This window comes from Hyalella azteca, unplaced genomic scaffold (genome assembly GCF_000764305.2).
Source record: "Hyalella azteca isolate HAZT.00-mixed unplaced genomic scaffold, Hazt_2.0.2 contig2484, whole genome shotgun sequence".
Lineage (NCBI taxonomy): Eukaryota > Metazoa > Arthropoda > Malacostraca > Amphipoda > Hyalellidae > Hyalella > Hyalella azteca.
Window position 1 is genome coordinate 18164 of NW_025932757.1, and position 19963 is coordinate 38126.

The 19963-nt window shown below is 35.7% G+C and overlaps 1 protein-coding gene across 4 annotated transcripts in view; it reads right to left on the reverse strand.

Moving 5' to 3' along the window:
* LOC108677179 (cell adhesion molecule 2) overlaps positions 1-19963 on the reverse strand; it is a 47122-nt gene that overhangs the window by 3594 nt on the left and 23565 nt on the right. For 2 of the 4 annotated variants that reach the window (XM_047885599.1, XM_018165349.2), the window contains exons 3-12: positions 19636-19778; positions 16987-17161; positions 16439-16620; positions 15452-15584; positions 15010-15197; positions 13269-13416; positions 11412-11468; positions 8375-8482; positions 873-918; positions 164-266 (exon numbers count right to left, since the gene is read on the reverse strand). In XM_047885599.1, coding sequence (XP_047741555.1) covers positions 164-266; positions 873-918; positions 8375-8482; positions 11412-11468; positions 13269-13416; positions 15010-15197; positions 15452-15584; positions 16439-16620; positions 16987-17161; positions 19636-19778 — 1283 coding nt within the window. Of the gene's footprint in view, positions 1-163; positions 267-872; positions 919-1609; positions 4424-8374; positions 8483-11411; positions 11469-13268; positions 13417-15009; positions 15198-15451; positions 15585-16438; positions 16621-16986; positions 17162-19635; positions 19779-19963 lie in introns of those variants that run through there. The other 2 variants (XM_018165358.2, XM_018165367.2) reach the window with 2 other exon arrangements.

A 19963-nucleotide genomic window follows, 5' to 3' on the forward strand; every position in this document is an offset into this window, starting at 1 on the left:
ATATCTTTAATTTAATAGAAAATTTGCTACCTACCTCTGAATTATAAACTCAATTTATAATAATCTAGATAAATAAACAAATTAATATAAACTCAATTAGTTTATAATAATGTAGATAAACAAATTATAAAATAATAAATGAATGTAAAATGAATGCGCTCACCGGTTTGCTTTTCTTCAGGCCGTTCTGGAGTTTGCCGAAGAGGCTCGTAGCCTGCAGCTTGTTACGGTCCACGAACCCTGGGGCTTGCGCGCTCTCTGTGTCACTGTAGGCACGTTATATGTGACGTAAATAAATATATACGTGAAGTACAAGCTTGTTACGTTATAAATAATAAAGTGTATACTTGAGGTACAAGCTTGTTGCGTTATAAATAATAAAATGTACGAAAACGTGACATACAAGGTTGTTATGTTATAAATAATATAATTTATACGTGACGTACAAGGTTGTTACGTTATAAATAATAAAATGAAGACGCGACGTACAAGGTTGTTACGTTATAAATAATAAAATGTACGAATACGTGACATACAATGTTATGTTATAAATAATAAAATCTACGAATACGTGTCGTACAAGGTTGTTACGTTATAAATAATAAAATACAGGTTTGGTTGAAGACCAGAGCGTACTTTTTATTTACGATTTTCTTATTGTTCTTTTCGATAAGCCGAACAAAATTTCTAGCTGGAGCTTGAGATAGTTGACTCTCTGACCACTGGCAAAACCGTTCAACAGTTCTTGGTAATGCAGTACAATATTTTTTTAATCTTAAAATTTTCATCGAAGACTTGGAAAAAACGTCAACGGATATATGGGAATTGTTAATAATAAATAATTGGAGTTTTGCTTCGCATATTTTGCTTACCTTGCCCCATTCGCTTCTCGGTCTTCCTTTGCAGACTTCTTTTCAGCTGTTAAAATAATGTAATTATTACAATAATTGTGTATTATGTATTATTGTGTATTAATACGAGTAACTAAAATGCGTACTCACACGGTGCCTCGTAAGTGTAGAAGTCTCGGTAGATTACTAACAGGATGGAAGAAACACCAATATACGCAAGCATTGAAGTGACAGAAGAAGTGAGTAGCCAAAAGAAATACGCGAGAATTTCCGGAGAATAATAATTCACCGATAATTTCCGGATAAAGAAGAGAGGATATTCAACTCGCAAGTTAATAGAACTTTGAACGAATTAGTAATATAAATAGCCGTCAAGTGGATAGAAAGTGAGAGGACAGATTTTTAAGGTGGATAGTTGTAAATAGTGCATTAGTAAATAATTAAAAAGTGAAACGCCAAGAAATGAAAGGGAAAAAAAGTATAAAGATAGACCTAAGCTAAAATTTAATTACTTGAACGATTGAAGTTAATGTGTTGTTCCGTTAGTTTCGTTCAATATTGCTATGAATCAACAAAGGAGTAGTAATTGAATTCAGTTTTCTATTGTAAAAAAAAAAATAGAATATAATTATAATATAAAATATCCAGTTTCCATTATGACTTACATTTCGAAACCATTTCATTTTTCCACTTGGAAACTTTAAAGAAAGCTCGACGCGAGCCAGCGTTTATAGAGACAAGGATGAAAACTAAAAAGCTTCGCATCATTCATTTATTTTCAAAATATCGTTCACTCTCAGCACACATTCTTACACTAAATTAAAATACAGTTGCATGATCCATACACTCATGCCTATCCAAGACGTAAAATTCAGTGAATTTATCAACAAAACTCACGTCAATGATCGTAAAAAATATGCAAAACGCCATCCTGGTGCGAAAATTTATTTGATCTCTAAAGCGAGATATCCAGTGACGGCAACTCAAATCTCCGTGAAAATTTTGAACATCATGCAAATCTTTCATGAAATTTCTTGGAAAACCATCTCAATATTCAGCATGAAATCACGAAACAAGAAAAATTCTAGAACAAGTGCCATTCAAGAATCAAAATATCGAATTCATATCGGAATTGGCTATCGCTCACTGTAAAGAATAATCTGCGGATATTCAAGCAATATTTAAACCGATAGAAATTGCTGGCGAGCTAGAAATTAGAAATTATAATACATGTAAATAATAACCAGCGATACAGCAAAGAATTTGAAAAAATCGAGTCTTTCGACAACAGAGCTAGACACGCATCATCTCTTGGTCACTCACAATAACATCTTTGTGTTTTCTTATTGGCTAAGGTGGATCATAAAGATTTTACAGGCATGTAAACAAGTTCATTTTAGTTATTTCTCCCTTCACAAGCACGTAAACATGTTTATCTTAATTAGTTCGTTTACAAGCATGCAAACGAGTTTATCTTAAGTAGGTAGGGATGCCCACGGTAACTGGGCTTCGAATTTACTCATCAACATTCCAACGTTGAATACAATTTTTCCAAGTTCAACGATCAACAGTCAAGTTACTATCACGGAAAAAATATAATGATCATAACTGCTCAAAATTTTCACTAGAAAGACGCAAGTTATAAACGATACTCAGATTTTTTAAATACAACTTCAATAACCTACTCGAACGAAATAAAAATTTAACGTTAACAAATGCTTCTACCTTCAGTCTTACACTTCGCTCAACTTGAACCCTCCGTTCCATATAAATATCGAAGGATATTTACTAAAAAAATCACCGTATGAAGAATGAGATCCAACCAATGCTCCTTCACAAAATTTTACAGGAGGAAATTCTAGACAAATTATAGATCATCTAGGACAGCGCGTAGAAAATGAACGAGTCTAATACATCACCTAGAACGGTTATAGTGTTAGATACACACTTCTAGAGAACTATGCATACTAGAAACGCAATTTGACTCCAAGGACAGCAAGGTTTCATAGAGAACAAACACGTAGAAATATTATACCACAATATGCAGCGACATTTTTTATGAATCCCCGTACAGACTTCGAGAAGCACAAGTTTAATCATCAAGATTTTTCAATGAAAGTTCAATTAAATGAGGAAAAACTTACAACCTGAATCAGTAAATTTAATGCAGGAAAAGATCAGCAAGAAGGCAAGATTTAGTGATGAATAATTTGAGCCATAATTGAAGAGATCATGAAAACCAGTTAAATTCGGAAACAAAGCGTTTTGGAAAAGGCGCAATACTTCATATGAAAAAATGAACAGAAGTCAAAATTAATTGTTATATGGTTGCATACTTAATTGTCTCTGATTTTACTTTGACAACCTATCGAAAAGACAAATTTTGTAACGAAAAACTCGTTTAAAGAATTTTTACCACGCGATAGAAAGATCAGTTTTTTTTAATGTTTCCTATCCGTGGTCACGAAGCTAAAATGTTGAATGATGATAAAATGCGTTGAAAGAATCATGCCAAATAGAACGCAGTTATACCAGAAAATTATAACCTGAGAATCGTGCAGCAGAATTTACAGGCACACCAACAAGAAACACTTGATAAAAAAAATCCAGCCAATATACACAAGCACACAAATTAATGCTCAATTTCTATGTATATGCCCTAGAATATTTTGTGAGAAACAGCCTCCTTGTAGACGAAGCAAACCTCGTCTATAGAAAGCGCATAACATCCCCCCTAGAGTAACCACCCGCCTAGGAGGAGGGGTCACAGAGCACTTAAATTTACTAAGTTCATCGTCGTTTTTTTTGGGATGATAATAATATAGGGAATGTTGAACGCGGTTCGATATTGGGAGCATCGCTCCATTATACAGCCTAATATACACAAGTACAGTAAACGAAGCTGATTTCTCCTAGACGTACTTAACACATCAACGATGCGTGGATGTGGTTAGTGTTTTTGATATGCACACACGACAACAGAAATATAAAAGAAATTTGTATAGACCCTGCAGTTATAAAATTAATAACTTCACCAGTGACACGTCAATTAAAAGCAGGTAATAACTTTGTTAAGCAACGCGTCTGCTCTATTACCTTTCAGCCCGCATCTAATTATCCCCATTAAACACGATCAGAAATATCGAGTGATAAAAGTACGTAGTTGTCGAGAGTAATTAATATCAGCGTATTTTACAAACCGCGGAATCATCTTAAGAAGGAATGGAAATACTAATAGGATGCACATCACGTCATGGGTAAGATAGTACCTTATCTGAAATGTAAGAGTAATAATTAATAAAATAACCACTAGAGTAGATCAAAGCTCGATCACACGTCAGTGTTAATCCGTTCTTCAGCAGGCACCGTACTGAAGTCATTGTGATCGATAGCGGTGGCTTTTCCGTTTCCGTTGAGAGTGGTTACGTTGTTCTCCGGCTTTTCTAGCTTGCCGTTGAGCTGATCATTGGAGGCTTTAACGGCTTCGTTGTTGTGAGCACCGAGCGTGTGCTGGAAGTCGCCCGCCTCGGCAGCGTGGTCCTGGATGTAGGCCTTGCTCTCCGCTCTCTCCGCTGAAATACGCACCATACACCACGACTATCAATGTGTACAATGCTTCAAAGCCATCAACAGGCACGGTACACTCCACGGTCGCCATCAACACGCACGACACACTCCACGGTCACCATCAACACGCACGACACACTCCACGGTCACCATCAACACGCACGACACACTCCACGGTCACCATCAACACGCACGACACACTCCATGGTCACCATCAACACGCACGACACACTCCATGGTCACCATCAACACGCACGACACACTCCTTGGTCACCATCAACACGCACGACACACTCCACGGTCATCAACACGCACGACACACTCCACGGTCACCATCAACACGCACGACAATGTTATGTAGCTCGTAAAAACATGTTTAGATTTGTGAACAAATCGAAATAAGCTGCACGACAGCTTCTTATTGTTCTGTAATTAAACAGATGGGTTGAAAAATAGCAAAAATGGGAGATTGTTTCCCAAGAGTTCGATATAACACTTTTTTAAATGAACTATCAAGAGATTAAACATTTTTCTATTTTTGTTATCCATGTTCACATTCAGGGCCAAGATAAATATTGTGGAGCGGCCGTCCGAACATAGAATAGGATAAAATTTCGAAATAATATTCGCTTATTTTTTTGTAATCGTTACGATTTACTGACGAATACAGGAATAAAAGATTAATTGACAACATTGAAAATGCCGCAACAGACGTGAACCAACATGGCGTATAATTTCAATACTGAATAAGCACGGAAACAACGTAAAAACGAAGCCAAATAAAGTGTGAAAAAAAAAGCTTTAGAAAATACAGACAACAAGCACCGCAATGGAACCAATTGAATTATAAATTGAATGAATTGAATTACCGATTCAAGTAATCTTTTCTTGATAAATAAGTTAAATGTGAGAGCAAGAAATTTGGACAAATATGAATCGTGGTTGTTTTTTTTAACCCCATAGAATGGAAAACGCTAAATCCGAAACCATTACATGTATTTAAAGCATATAAAAAAGACCAATCGAGAGAAAAAACACTAATTAAATTATCAAAAGACTATTGTGATATCTGTGTGTCTCAAAATAACAATTGTAAAGATAATCAGTAAGAGAAAAGCGCGTCTGATCGCGATTACAGACAGCACCACGACACTAACCAACACGCATTGAGAAAACTTCCCAAGTCTATAAAAAAAATACTAAGAAAAAGTTAATTTGACAACCTATTAAAAATCTTTGATGTATCGATAAAATTTGTAGTAATTTAGGGCAATGAAGCATGGACATAAGCATCAATTAAAAAATATTTGACGTTTTTATAAAGTTTGCATTAATTCAAAGCAACGAAGTAAGGACACTTACTAACTGTTTTACGTTTCGATAAAAATTGCATTACTTCAAAGCAATAAAGCAAAGATATGAAAATCTATAAAAACCTGTCGTCGCTTAAAATTTGTATTAATTTAAGGCAATGAAGCTGCTACCTTCGCTTAAAATTTGTATTAATTTAAGGCAATGAAGCTGCTGCCGTCGCTTAAAATTTGTATTAATTTAAAACAACTTTAATTTAAGCTGCTAGGCGGCATGCACATGTGATGGTCGACTTTCAAAATAATAAATGAGGCAAGAAGCAAAAATGATGTAAACTGGACAAATGCAAATAGAAAAACTTTCACATAAAATGTAAATGTACTTTTTGTTTGACAAATAATTTTCTAGTTCATTATGAAATATTGAATTGAATGAATGTACATGATTGTGCAGGAATTACGCGAATCAAATAAGGTCATGTAATGTAAATTATTTCATCTTTGTCTAATTGATAGTAATGAGATAGTGGAATAAATTATATTTTTAACCAACATGGTTACGTAAGTACATTTTTGACGCGCACAATTTTCGATGAACTTACGGGCAATCGTAAAATAATGAATTGATAAACAAAAAATATTATCTTCCAACAACGCAAAGAAAACGTTCAGATACAATGTGAGCTTGTTAGCATTACATTATACATGACAAGTAAATTAATAGTTAGTCTACACGAGTAAACTAACCACATAAATCGTAAGCAGCACAATCAAGTAGCACGCCACTATCCTTTGGACGACACAAGCGGGTTAGATCAACTACTACTCAATTTGCATAATCATACACTTGCAAATTAGTTGAACTGATTAAACTATTTTTATCTTATAATTTTATCACTTTCCTGAGCATGTACCTAAATTAACTCAATTGAGTTAATTGTTCTATGGCGTAGGAGATACTATGCGTACTGACAAATAATTACAAAACTTTTAATATTTTTCATTAATTAAACATCAAACTTGTTTGTCAATAAATTTACTCACTCGATAGTCTTACGATCTACAGACTGCATGGACAACAACCTGTTCTGAGAAGCATAAAACTTACGATGAAACTCATTGTAAAACGATTAGCGTAGAAATAAAAGCATAGATATCACTAAAAGCAACACTAGAGAGGACAAACACTTCACTGTTAGAAAAAACGGTGAAAAAACGGTCCCACTGGCATTCTAGCGGCCGGTCACCACGTGAAAATAAACTGTTTCACCGTTTTCATCAGATGTTTTACGGATTCCTAGTAATAAATTAGAATAAAAAACGGTGAAACGGTGTTTTTTTTCACGTGCCTACCGGCCACTGAAACACCGGTGATACTGTTAACGGTAATTTTTCTAACAGTGTTGAAGCAAGCATCACAGGCTTCTGTACGACAATTATCAGTATTTCTAATACGAATATTTAGGCAAAGAATAAAGATAAACGTGAGACGATTGGCAATAATTACTGCGGTTCTCGACTGTCATTTTTTTTATAGAAGTATGCACTTGATATTCGTAAATAGATACCAAAGCCAAACCTATTACTATAGGCAAGTAGAGAACTTAGGCCATATAGTAGGTAATTTTCATGATACAAACGTGTAATTCAAACGTATAGCAATTCATGTAATGGCATATTCGGAGGATACTTTCTAATTGCAAAATTCGACGAAGTACCTATTATTTATTTTTCTTACCAAGTGCAAATTTCGGTACCGTGAGTTCTCAATTGTATGAAATGTGTTAAAAAATTATAAAATTGAAGGTTGAGTATTCAAGTAAAAATTACAAGTACCGTTCATGTTATACTGAAATTTATAAAGTATGAATAAGTAACGACGAAGGTAATAAATGCAATACGAGTAGGAACATGCAATGCAGCAATACACAATAAATACGAAAAGGGATAAAAGCAACAACCATGCAAAGGGAAAGACAATAAAAACATGCAAAGGAGATTAGTAAAGCCGGAAGCCAAAAACACGGATAACCGTTATAGTTAAAAGCATCTACGATAGCATGTACAATGTATGTTCTTCATATACATTGATAGTGAAAATGTCATAAAAACCATCAGTCATGCATTCATTTAATATTTCTCGAAGTTGAATTGGAAGAATTGGTCACATTTTGTCATCAATATTCAACACTTTATTCATGAATACGTCATGTTGGTCCAAGTCTGATGCAGCAGCGAAAAAGTTTTTGAATACTTTCATTCATTGTGAATTAGTTCAAGAAGATAGCGAATTAGTTACATCAAATTTGTGTGAATCTGTATGAGAAGCACGAATGTTGAATTAATTCGAAAATTTTCGATGAAATTCTAACGAAAAATTTTATGACGAAGGTTAATTAATAAAAGTTTGAAAATCAATAAAATTAAAATGAGAAAAGACTTCTGAATTCCGAGAATAGATTTCTGAATTAATGTACTTAATTATTCAGGTACATTAATTACCTAGTGTCCTTAAATCATTATTAATTTATTACTCTAATTAACACGCCGGAAGACAGTTTAAAGGGGTGATTATCCTTAAATCATAATTAATATATTACAGTACTCTAACACACCGGAAGAGAGTTTAAAGGGGTGATTACTCACCAAAACAGTAGAGGTGATTGTACTTCATGTACACAGCGCAGAGCAGCACCAGTATCACCAGCAGCACCACCACCACAATCGCGGCCAAAGTGCCGCTGCTCAGAGGCTCTGTGCGGAAAATCACCAATAATTATATATTTTAATAATCTATAGTTATTTTAGTTAAAGTATTTTAGTTAGTAAAGAATTAGGTCGCAATTAGTTCTCAAAATTGGGTCGAAATTTAGGGTGAAGAAAAGTGAAAATAATTCTACGGAAAATATCGTAAATTTTCGTGGTATTTTCATCAAAATTAGCGGTAATATTGTTGTTCTGCGGCATAGGACATCCATCAAGTATTAAGAACATAACGTTGAAGAAATTAAAAATTAATCAAACATTAGATAAAAAATATTTTCCATGCATTTACTTTACTTTGAATTGTGTCGGTAATGAACTAAAAAATAAATAAAAAATGAATGATTAAAAATACCAAGTGCACAAAATTTTTGACCGTGCGTGACCAACATTAAAAATGCGCGAGTTCGCAAAGAAGAATCTACAAGCTCTAGAAAAGATCAAGCTTGATATTCAAACAAGATTCAATTGACTACGAGAAACTTAGTTTTATAGGGTTGTGTATGTACATATTCATTTGTTCACTAATTGATTCATGATATAACTATGAACGAAATCATTTCATATAAAACACATTGATCAAGAAGCGCAGCCCTGTGCATATCCAAAATTATAATCATCACACTCTTATTCGTATGTAAAAAATAAACATAAAATAGGTAATTCTACAGCAATATTCAATAAACGAATAAAAAAACTTTAAGCGATTGACCGACTTTTGAAAGGCCCTCATGACTGGTTTTTCCATGCTGATTTCCTAGATTTTTTCTGGAGAAAAAAGTTTTACTAGAACATTAGGGTGGAGAAGATGCTATACTAGCCGTACTGAGCAATAAAAAAAACTTTAAGCTAGGCTAGGAATGACGCAAGTGCAATAACAAAATGTGGGATTTAAATCAATCTATCCAATAATAACGATAATAATTAGTACTACAAGTTTTAAATAGTTATATTACGAGTTTTAGGTAGTGTAGAACTATTGTTTTAAGTAGTAATGCCCGAGACATTTAAGTGGCATCCTAATGTTGTACGCGTGGCAGAAGAAACCAAGATAATGCAATCTACCAAGCGCAAAATAGAAAAAAGCTTTTATTTCCCAAAAGACAATAAAGAAAAAGGAATAATTGCGCGTTATTCATCATGCAAATAGTAATTTACCTGAATGCAGAAGAAAAACAATAATTATGATAATTATACAATAACAATAATAAAAACTTGTAATAACGATAACTTAAATGCTATAGTTTTTGCAGCGAAAATAAAAGAGTGAAGTGCAAAAAAAAAGTCAAGTTTATGGAAGGACCAACAAGGTGAGAAACTATTTGGAAACCACAAATAACCGGAGAAATTAGAGGTAAAAAATACTGTTGCTAATTAAATTAGCGGTGCACAGACAAAAAACTTGATAAAACCAAAGCGTGAAGATGGAGAATGAAAATCAGATGACGGGATGCCGCTAAACCTGAAGGTGAAATGCCATCACAGGGAAAATACGCAAGACGCTTGCTAAAATGGGGTTTGAAAAAGAAATTTACGAGTTTCAAGAAGCAGTTGAGGCAAAGACCAAATACCGAAACAGATCAATTGTACAACTAAGTGAGATATATGGTAGAGCAATTACAAAATCAAATGGTGAAGCCTAATTGAAGCCTTCGAAGAAAGGTTTACACTTTTCTTGTCGCCACATTTCCCATCGTCCATCTGGAGTCACAAAATACTGCACTTAGTAAGAACCTCGCACTACTGGCGTCTAATAAATTGATAAGATATCGTCAGAAAATACATCCAATTAAGTCACCAGAGAAAATTTGGATCAAGCCATCCAAGATACATCAGATCAAACTATCAAAGATACCTCAGATCAAGTCATCAAAGATACATCAGATTAAGCCATCTAAGATAAATCAGATTGCATCATGAAAGATACTTCACTTCGAGCTAGTAAAAATACACCATATCAAGACATCAAAGATACACTAGATCAAGCCATCAAAGATACCTCAGATTGAGTGGCCAAAGGTCCACCCGAACAAGCCAGTAACGATACAACGGAAGACTGTCAGTATACCCAGTTGTGTAGTTTCAGAACAAGTCACCAGTAAGAAGCTCCACGAAGGACCAAATACGCAAGTAAACTCGCGCAGATTTTGAGAAAAATACGCGAAGTAACTAGCAAGAATGGAAGCGTCTTATCGCCAGAACAGATAAAGGTTGCTGTACGACCAAATTAGTTAAGCCAATATTTGAGAATATCTGAAATAAAATTATATATTACGTAAATTATCAAGTGAAGTTGGTGAAAAGGGCTAACATGTAAAGCTTTTATTTAATTATTAATTGTCCATTCAGGCACAAATGTAGATGATAGTAAAATTTTGTTGGCATCGAGAGATTTAAACAACAATCGGATCGCATGGCGGCAAACTTGATCTGTCGTTCTTTCCTGCGTTAAAATTCCCCGTCAACTCTACGTCACCCCACCGTCTGCCTGTACATTGTGCCCGAAAACTTAACAAAAACAGTTTAAAAAACTGTTCAAGACATCTATAAATTTTAGTGTTAATTAATCGATTCGTTAATGCCCGGATATACGACAAAAGAAAATTACAAGTGTGAGGCTTTGGCAATGGAAAACTAATTTAATCATGTCAAGAACACCAAATTAAAGTGCACAGTTCCATTAACGATAGTTATCTCAGAAAACTACAGGCATTTGCTTACATGCTTAATATATTTCAGCGGGTATGTTATATTTGTTCGGATTTCAGATTTCATTATGAGCATGTACAGAGAGTGCATTTCAATGTAAAGAGTATATTTTTCGGGCACAATATCTCGACAAATCGAACACGGACCCTGCCCCCACTGTCACCCACACTTACTTGACCATAGCATTATTAATGGGAGAATAACACTCTACCTTGTGACTGAATTTGATCAGATGTAGCGACATTATCGTAGCCATCAGCTAACTGATCTAGGGGAGGGAGAGGAGAACACGATCCAATGTTACAATAAATCCATTTACGATATAAGTAATATCGTAAAATGTCGTATAAGTGATACGACAACCTGCTCAGACGCCGGCGACTTGAGCAAAATAATTAACATTGGAGTTACTTTAAAAAAATGAATGGGAGTTTATATGTGGATTTCGACACGCTTTTACGACATTGGAAACCAATAAACTGTGACTAAAACATTACGATGATGATAATTGATGATATAATTTGCAAGGGATATATGACATGAATGACATGATAGCAAAATCATATTTATAAAAAATGATCATCAACTGAATATCCTGACGAACATAGAAACACCAAAACTTATGAAATAAAATTGGAACAAATAGGCATGCATATATAATCTGGTAAGCAACTGGTGAAACTGATGTTAGAGTAACAGGTATGTACACCAAAATATGTTATCCCATGATAAGGTGAGGACAGAATGAGGTTGTTATGGATTAATTTAATATTATTATTATTATTATAAGGATGATAAATGTAGCAGGATGAAGATATTTAACAGTGAAGGTCCAGAAGTGCGCTAGCAATGCAGCTTTTTGTTAATGTCGTGCCACCGAACGATTCCCGTCAATCTCATTTCCTTCGTTACGTAAAACTTTCGTTATAACGAAACCAATCTAGTTTAATCAATTGTAATTTATAAGAGCTTGGACTTAAGGAAATTATTCTTTGTATACGAGTAATTATTAATTTATCTAACATTTTAAAACTTCCATTTCTGAAACGACAAATTTTTAAATTCAAAATTTTGCAATATCGGTAAATTTTTACGGCTCGGTAATTATAAGGAAAGTCAGTTGAACGAAACATGGTTAATAAGTTGTAAGAGTTTAATTCAGTCTTTTGGTTCTGACCCAGCTAAGTAAAAACAGGATGAAGATATTTAACAGTGAAGGTCCAGAAGTGCGCTAGCAATGCAGCTTTTTGTTAATGTCGTGCCACCGAACGCTTCCCGTCACTCTCATTTCCTTTGTTACGTAAAACTTTCGTTACAACGAAACTAATCAAGTTTAATACATTTTAATTTTCAATTACAAGAGCTTACTTGGAACCTAAAGGAAATAATTATCTTTGTATACGAGTGATTAGTAGTTCATCTAACATGTTAAAACTTCGATCGCTGAAACGAAAAATTTATAAATTCAAAATTTTTCGGTGAATTTTTTTTTTTGCTTATTAATTATAAGATAGGTACGTCAGTTGAACGAGCATAGTTAAAAGTTGCAAGAGTTTAATTCAGTCTTTCGGTTCTGACCCAGCGAAGTAAAAAGAGTGTTCAAGTTGAAAAAGTTTTCAGGATCAAGTTGAGATCAATTTCTCTATTCAAAACTAACCCCTCAGATCAGGCTTGTAACAACCATCTGCTAAAATGGCTCAGTTTAGAGAACAGTCCCGTAATACAGAAGATGAAATCATGTCGCGTATAAGGAAAAAAAAGCAAATTATTGTGTGCACGAGTGCGCTGAACTTTCAGTCAACCATTAGATGAATAACTTCAAGCAACCATTGGATGATGATCTTTCATCAACCATTGGATGATGAACTTCAATCAACCCTTGGATGATGAACTTCCCTCAACCCTTGGATGATGAACTTCCATCAACCGTTGGATGATGAACTTCCATCAACCATTGAATGATGAACTTTCATCAACCATTAAATGAATAACATCTGTCAACCATTGATTGATGAACTTCCATCAAACATTTGATGAACTACCATCAACCATAGGACGACTAACTAACCATTAGGCGCCTCGTCAGTGGAGAGGTTGATGGTAAAGTCACGCGCGCCGATGTCGTTGGCGACTTTAATATGGAAGCTCATGCGTGCGTCCATCTCGTCGAAGCCGAGCACGCGGAGAATGACGCTGTACGAACCGTCCTCCAGGGTCTGAAAATTACGAATTCGTTACTACCAGGAAATATACAAGCTATAATAACCTTTTACCTCTCTCTATAAGAGAGAACCTCTATAACAACCTAAGCTATAAGAAATTAACAAGAGAACGTAATAGTTTGTTCTACAAGCCATACAAAAATGAAATAAAAAATAAAGTCGCACGCACCAGCATTTTGGTGAACAACTTATCTCGGTTATTTAAATAACATAATAGAGGGTGTTTCACGCAAACTTCCTGTTTTGAATATCGTGCCAAGCAGCCAGATGTTGTAGGAAAAGAGCGGGGCTCCCTTTTATATAAAAGGAAAGGTCATGAAGTTGCGTGCCCCGCCTTGTCAGTTGGCACTATGCATTGGACAAGTGAGCAGCGTGCGTTTGCTGTCGAAGCGTACTTTTCTTATGTCCGTTCCACTATCGCTACTCAACTGGCATTACGTACTCGGTTCCGTATCTGTCCTCCAAGTCGTGTTCTTGCTCGGAAGTCTCAGAACAACATACGCCAAACTATCGCCAACATACTTGTCAATTTGCTTCAGCGAGTTGAAAGGAACTTCAAAAATCGACTAACTGAAAGCACTGACAATGGAGGATGTCATTTATCCAATGTCATCTCTAAAACTAAGCGATATAAAAATTCAGGTAATGCCTTTTTCAATAAAATTTACATTATAATAATATCTTCACTAGGTAGTTCTTTTCTTATTGAGTTTTCAAATCATGAAGTTTCCGTGAATGACCCTACAATTAGGTAGTTTGTCTTGCCCGAACACTTTCATTATAATTAGTAACAGATTAATAAATCCCCTTCCACTATAATTAATAACACATTAATAACAGATTAAATAAATTAATAATTAATTTAACTATGTGAACGAGGAAAATCGTTCACTAATTTATTCAATGTGCATTTTCTTGTGACGAAATAATTCTATTACGTCTGGCGAAGCCGCGCCAGTGACATGTGAGTCAGACCTATAGCAGTTAGAACTGTCTAGTACTAGGTCAGGTCTGAGCGTCTGTGCGTCAGGTAGGAGTCGTGTCCCGCCAGCCCTATAGTGAGGTTTATACCTGAACCTGCTCAGCTCTGTTAACTCTCAGCATTCTTTGCTTAACGCTGGAGTTGTGGCTGTCCCGTGACTATTTAGTCTAACCTGCTTTCGTTCGCCTATGCGAATTACGGTAACCTTAACTACGTGCATTAATGCGGTGCAATAGTAAATGGAATAGAACCAAATTGAACGTCTCTTTGAATAGTTATTTTAGTCGGAATTTGTGCTTTCCCTTTACCATGTTTTACTGATTTTAAACAAAGTGATTCAATAAACTATTTTAAGTGTGCTTTGTCGTGATTATATACCACAGCCACTGAACCGGCTTTAACTGACGATGACTAGGAGAGTTGAACGGCATTGTAGGTTAGATGAATGAGCACAGTAGCCTGGAATTTATTCATATATTGTCCTGGCCTATGAGCGGTGAGCATTCGATCCTGATAGTGAATTACAAGCCTAACGTTCAGATTGACTTGTAGTAGCTCTGGCCGGTGACAACTATAATAATATAATAAAGCTAAGTGCCACGCACCAGCATCTCCGTGGAGTACCTCCCCTCTTCCCCAGGCACGGGGAGCACAGCAGCGACTTGCTCGTAGGAGGGAGCGTAGCCCCACTTGATGTCGCTGGGGGGAGGGTTCGACGAGAAGTTCACCTTAGCCTCAACGTCATCCCCAAGTCTGATGTCGTACAGCCTCACGTCCTTACCCCAAGGCTTGTCTGGGGGAAGAGGGGATTGAGTGGTGCGGGGGAATTATTATAGCCATGGCTTGATAGGGATGAAATCTTGGCACTTAGCACTCATTTGACAATTAAGAAGAATATTTCACATATGACTATACACATGTGACTATTAATGCGATGAATATCTCACATTTGACTGTAAGAATACGAATATATAAGAATATCTAGCATTTGACTATACACATTTGACTATAAGAATACGAAATTACGAATATATAAGAATATCTCACATTTGACTTGAACGTCAACGAAGTCCTCAATGGGCGACAGGAGCGTGTAGTGCGACACGATGCAGTGTAGCGGCTTCTTGTTGTGCCACGCCTTGAACATGTGCGTCAGTGTCGAGATGCTCTTGTATGTGCCCTGTGTGACAAATGAATTTACTATATTGCTTGGTAACTGGTCAAACATTTAAGTAAATCAGTAACCAACAAATTTACTATATTGCTTGGTAACTGGTCAATCATTTAAGTAAATCAGTAACCAACAAATTTACTATATTGCTTGGTAACTGGTCAATCATTTAAGTAAATCAGTAACTAACAAATTTACTATATTGCTTGGTAATGGATCAAACAGTAAAGACAGGATTAAACAGTAAATGGACAAATTTACTAAATTGCTTGATAACGGGTCAAATATTTATGTAAATCACTAACAAACGGACCTAATTCTCCAAACAGGTAAAAGATTAAGGTAAATAAGTAAATAATCCATAGACTAAGATAAGCTCAGTCTCCATAATTAAATAAAAAAATCAGGCTCTCGGTGACAGATCAAATTTGAGGCCCCTTATCGGTGATGAAACAAGTTGATAATTAACGAAATGCTCAGTAAACTGCCCAAAAATTAGGGTAGTTCTATTATAATGAGGTATCTATGATAATGACCATGTTATCTATAAGGGAGTTCTCAACACGGCACAAGTTCTATGATAATGAGCAAATTATCGTAATAATGACCAAATTATAATAATAATGACCAAATTATAATAATAATAATGACCAAATTATCATGATAATGACCATGTTATCTGTGAGAAAGTTCTGAAAAAGGCCCAAGCTTTACAATAATGACCAAATTATCATAAGAATGACCAAATTATCATAATAATGACCAAATTATCATAATAATGACCAAATTATCATAATAATGTCCAAATTATCACAATAATGAGCAAATTATCATAATAATGACCAAATTATCATGATAATGACCATGTTATCTGTAAGGGAGTTCTCAACACGGGAGCTGTAGGTGATATCTTCGTCTCCCAAGAACCAGTGGATCTGGACTCTGGGTCTGGCAGCGGCCACTGAGCAGCTGATCGTCTCAGTGTCTCCCTCGGTCACGATCAGCGGACGTCTCGCCACCTCCAGGATTGGACTCGTGGGTTTAACTGTGAAAATAATTTCCCTTAGATTATATTGAACACTGAGTAATACAAACATTAGTATTAGGAAATATTGGTACATACTAACATGGGAAGATGGCGTGTTGCAAGAGATAGTCTGAGATCTGCCATTGCATGTAGTTCCTATTTTATAATTAGGTAATTTATCGCTTTTCAGTTATATTTTCAAAATTATTTTGTAAATCAGTAATCAGTGATGTCCAAATTTGATAATATTTAGTTAGTCAGTGACTATTCACACAGAAGTACACAATACAATATAACAATAAAAGTAATAATTATAATGAATATGATTATATAAGCTAAAATAAGCTAAAAAAGCTTCTCAGACAAGATGGAAGTTAAGCATACTTGTAACGGTGACGTTTTTAGAGTTCTGTAGCGTGTGACCGATGACGAATACTTTGCACGTCCACGGGCCGTGGTCCTCTATGGTGACAGCATCGATGACGATACCGCACTCGTTGCCCTTCGTAATCTGAGGCTTGCTGAGGCCTTCAATGTAACCGTCGTATACATCTTGTACCTGTAAACAAGATACGGTGAAGTGATACATCTCATTTTTAAATTGAGCGTTTTACGAGATTAAATATTGGTATACGGAGCCATCGGCTTCACGGAATTTAAATGCTTGAAGAACAATACACGAGAACCGATTACACTAGAAGCAAAATATTTTTAAAGGTCCTATATAAGGAGAAAAATGGGCTTCTACTTACTCTTGTTTTATCCACGCTGTATTAATCTCGAGGAAATTAATAAAATTAAACATTACGGATTGTTTTCAAAGGAAAAATCACTGAGATCTCTTATTTATTAAGGTCGAATAACTGATAGATAGAAAATATAAAGCAAATTGAAAATATGAGAGCACAATTTGCACGATTATACAAAAATTTAGCAGGAAAAAACAGAAAGAGGAAAGAAAGAAAGAAGCGCTTTAGCGGACTGATCGATGGAAAAGGTTGTGCTTCAGCTATGATACCGTACGTATGCAAGAAGCTGCATTCACGATGCAGTACCTATACAAAATATGCCCGCAAGATACAATAAGCAAGATTTGGATTGCAAGATACAGCGTACAAAATATGGCTCGCAGGGTGCAGTATGCGAGATGTAGAATGCACGATGCGGTATTGCGCATGTATGTGTAACGCATGAGAAGAGAACCTTTTGACATTTACGGAGCGGCTATTGGCCTCACATGTAAGCCGTGCTGTGACCAAATCATACCAACCAAATCAGTTCTATTCTAACTGAGGCAAAAAAACTGTTACGTAGATATCATTTTATCCACTTCCAACCATTCGAATTACCTATAAAGCTTGAAATAATAGTACATTCCGACGAAGTAATATTGTAGTATCTTAAACCTCGAACGGAAGTGATCAAGTGGTCAAGTGATCAAAATTTCCAAATAAAAATATATTTACAAATAGAAAAAAAAGAAGCAACACAAGTTTTTCCTGAAATAAGAGTATATCCAACCAGACTGCTAACGTATTTGCCCCTGCTTTCTTCTAGGGCGATATTTGTTTTCGTCATGAACACGTTCGAGCGCGGCTCNGGCTCTGTGCACGGATGTCAAACTCACAAGTCTATGCTTGAGCAAGCACTAGATTCGCTTCAGTATACAATGACTTCTTTATGAATACAAAACTCGGGCCAGCAGAGTTTGCTTTTGCGAAGAGCCTTTTTTTCAATCGTAACTTTTCCGTAGTTCTCTCAATGTGTGATTTACTCTCGATGTTCTATTGTACCAGACGTCACGATAATCGTAGTGTTCGTCGTTGTAGAATAATAATAATAATAATAATAATAACTATTTCATACATAGCTGCAGTGAGCACAGGTATTTGTTTTATATAACAACAATACTTTATTTATAAAATATTTGGATCGGTCCTTACAAGTCGACTAAGTTAAAGGTCCAGCAGCGTGCTGCATAGGTTCTAGGTCGGGTAAACGACCTGACAAAGCGACTATAGCCTTCAAAGGGGCTTTGGTATACCGGGTACACTTACAATGCGGGTTGCCCCACTGGGTTGTGTTGCATGAAATTTAACTATTCGGGACGAGGTTAACATGATGATGCTACCAAAATGGCCAGTGCTGACTGGACGTTTAATGCTCGTTAAAATAGAAAAAATCTTATTTTCAGAGAATTAATTTTCACAACTGAACAAGTTCATATAAAGAATTTTACTAAATTTTAGGTGGTCATAATCCCGGAATGAAAACTAAAACCAACTATGTATGTATATGGACACAAAATTCTCTCAAGTTCCAAGTCATGGATCTTTCATGCAGCGTTCAGATCATTCTCCAAGCTAGCCCGTGAGATAAGCTAAAGCTGTTTAATATACGAAGAAGCCAAACCGCAAACCCATTGACATCATACAACAATAGCCCGCCTGTACGAGACGGCGCTATTGGACTCATGAATGTTGTACGGCTTTGTCTGGGGTTGGGCAAGCGGTCGTTAGCATCGCAAGTTGAAACTTGCTTAACAAACGTGCGGCTATGGCGATGTGGCATGAACGTAATTTTGTATGATGGTCGGTGAAGTTCTGTCTCAATAATGTCAATTTAAAAACTCTGACGAATCATTTTATGACAAGAGATAGAAAAGTTGTGACATGTAGAAAAGTTGTAAGAAAAGTAGAAAGTTGTAGTAGTAAGTAGAAAAGTTGCAACATGTAGTATATATCTGAACAGCATATAGTCAACCATCATCCCATGTAGTATAATATGATACATATCATTTCACGTTCTCAGTTCACAACACAGCAATATCGTTGGGCCGAACCAAATTGGCCAACAGAATATAGAGGAGTGGTAAAAGGGAATGCGGTATGCATACAAAATCTCAGTAGAAATCCTGCGGATGTGTCCAAATTCAGTAAATCTAAAAATCCTACGAAATTGAAAGCCTCGTACAACTATACATCGCTGATAACTGATAACAATTTTCCAATGTGTTGGGGTTTTGGAACTGACCTGAATGGCGTTCTGCTTGCCGGTCTCCCAGTGACAGTAGCGGAAGTCTCCAGAGACTCCGCAATCCAAGTTCAAACTCTCGCCAGGGTTGACGATAGTTTGTTTGTTGTCGAATATGATGGACACTGGCTGACTTTGTGTACCTGGCGACAAACAAACAACGTTACGCGATTGAAATTATCAAGGAAAATGATCAACAATTAAAACCATACACTAAAAAAATGCAAAAGGTAAAGTTCAAGTGATCGCGTTACATCAACAGTGATGCCGATATTTCAGCTAAGGAAAAAAGAAGCACTGTAAACTTAACAGAAATCAGGAATTATTC